This window comes from Octodon degus, unplaced genomic scaffold (assembly GCF_000260255.1).
Source record: "Octodon degus isolate 3935 unplaced genomic scaffold, OctDeg1.0 scaffold00049, whole genome shotgun sequence".
Classification (NCBI taxonomy): domain Eukaryota; kingdom Metazoa; phylum Chordata; class Mammalia; order Rodentia; family Octodontidae; genus Octodon; species Octodon degus.
The window spans coordinates 9467972-9469216 of record NW_004524625.1 but is presented as its reverse complement, the minus strand read 5'-3'; the positions used below and the strand labels follow the sequence as shown (position 1 = coordinate 9469216).

At 67.1% G+C, this 1245-nt stretch overlaps 1 protein-coding gene across 3 annotated transcripts in view; it reads right to left on the bottom strand.

Moving 5' to 3' along the window:
• The window catches only part of Pcf11 (PCF11 cleavage and polyadenylation factor subunit), a 30663-nt gene extending 29610 nt beyond the window's left edge, over positions 1 to 1053 (bottom strand). For 2 of the 3 annotated variants that reach the window (XM_004632545.2, XM_023716731.1), the window contains exon 1: positions 201 to 1052. In XM_004632545.2, coding sequence (XP_004632602.1) covers positions 201 to 392 — 192 coding nt within the window. In that variant the 5' untranslated portion in view covers positions 393 to 1052. Of the gene's footprint in view, positions 1 to 200 lie in introns of all 3 variants that reach the window. The other variant, XM_023716732.1, reaches the window with a different exon arrangement.
• Between the last annotated feature and the right edge of the window lie 192 nt (positions 1054 to 1245).

Genomic DNA, 1245 nt, shown 5'->3' with positions numbered 1-1245 from the left:
GGCTCGGCTCCGAGCGCGGCCGTCGGCGTGCGGGCGGGGGCCACGCGGGGGGCCGGGGCGGAAGCGGGCTCCACCCTCGGCCGCCCCACTCCCTCCCGGCGTGGGGCGGGGGTCCCCCTGGGTGAAGCGAGACCGGGGCGAGGCTGCCACTAAGATCAGGGAGGATTAGAAGAATAGGAGGCTGCGGGGTGTATAAAAACCTTGGCGGTTTGGGCCTCGATGAGAGAGACGATCTCCTTGGCGAAGGGCAGGTTCTCCTCGGCTAGAATGGTCAGCATATTGATGTGCGGTTTGCTATTGAAGGTCAGGTCTTCCAGCGACGACTGGTAATCCCGACAGGCGTCCTCCCGGGCCCCGGCAGCACCGGCCTCGGCCGGCGTCTGCTCTGACATTGCGCCGCGGCCCCCTCCGAGGTCCGCCGCAGCTGGAGCTGAAGCCGCGCTCGACACCCCGCCTCCCCGCCGACTGCGCTTCCTCCCCTGCGTCTCCCGCGGCTCCGGCTTCACCACATGCTGACCGCGGAGGGGGCTTGGGGGACGACACAGGGGAAACCACGGGTATGAAACGCCGCCGTCTCACGGGTGATCTCTGTCCACTTCCAGCCGCCACTGAAGCTTCTTTCTCCAGACACAAAATGGCGGCGGCTGCGAAGACTCCCGCTCCGAAAATGTCTGTGTTTCCAACCGCTGCGTCGTGCGAAATGAACTAGGGGAGGGGAGATGTGCGGTAACGGGGCGGGGCCGTTGATGAAACCGGGCCTGATTGGCTGCTCCTGTTACGTCACGAGCCCCACCCCCTCCCTTCCGCTGGACGTCCTGGCACCGCCTTCTTCTCCAGCCCCTACCGGGGCTTTTGCAACCCCTACGGCACTGAGGCGTGGCGTAAAAGACGACGCTTCTGATTGGTGGATTCATAAGGGGGACTGTTCGGTCATTTGTTACCATAACAACCCACTCAGGGAAGCCAATAGGGCTGACGAGAGCCGTTCGCGGACCAATCCAAGCAGTTGAAGAAGCGAGCTCGGCCGTTTCCTTTTCGTCCCGCCCTCTGCGGTCGCCCAGCCACTGAGCGGCTCCGTCCGTCCGGACTCGGTCGTCGGGTGGGAGCTGGGGGAGGGGGTGGCGGGGGCCTCGCGTCGCCCGCTCGGGTGCCCCGGGGGAGTCTGGCCGCGCCGCGCCGTGCCCTCCGGGAGCTGAGGCGGGCGAGAGCGCCCGCAGCGCCCCCACCGCGGGAGCGCCCCCGCAA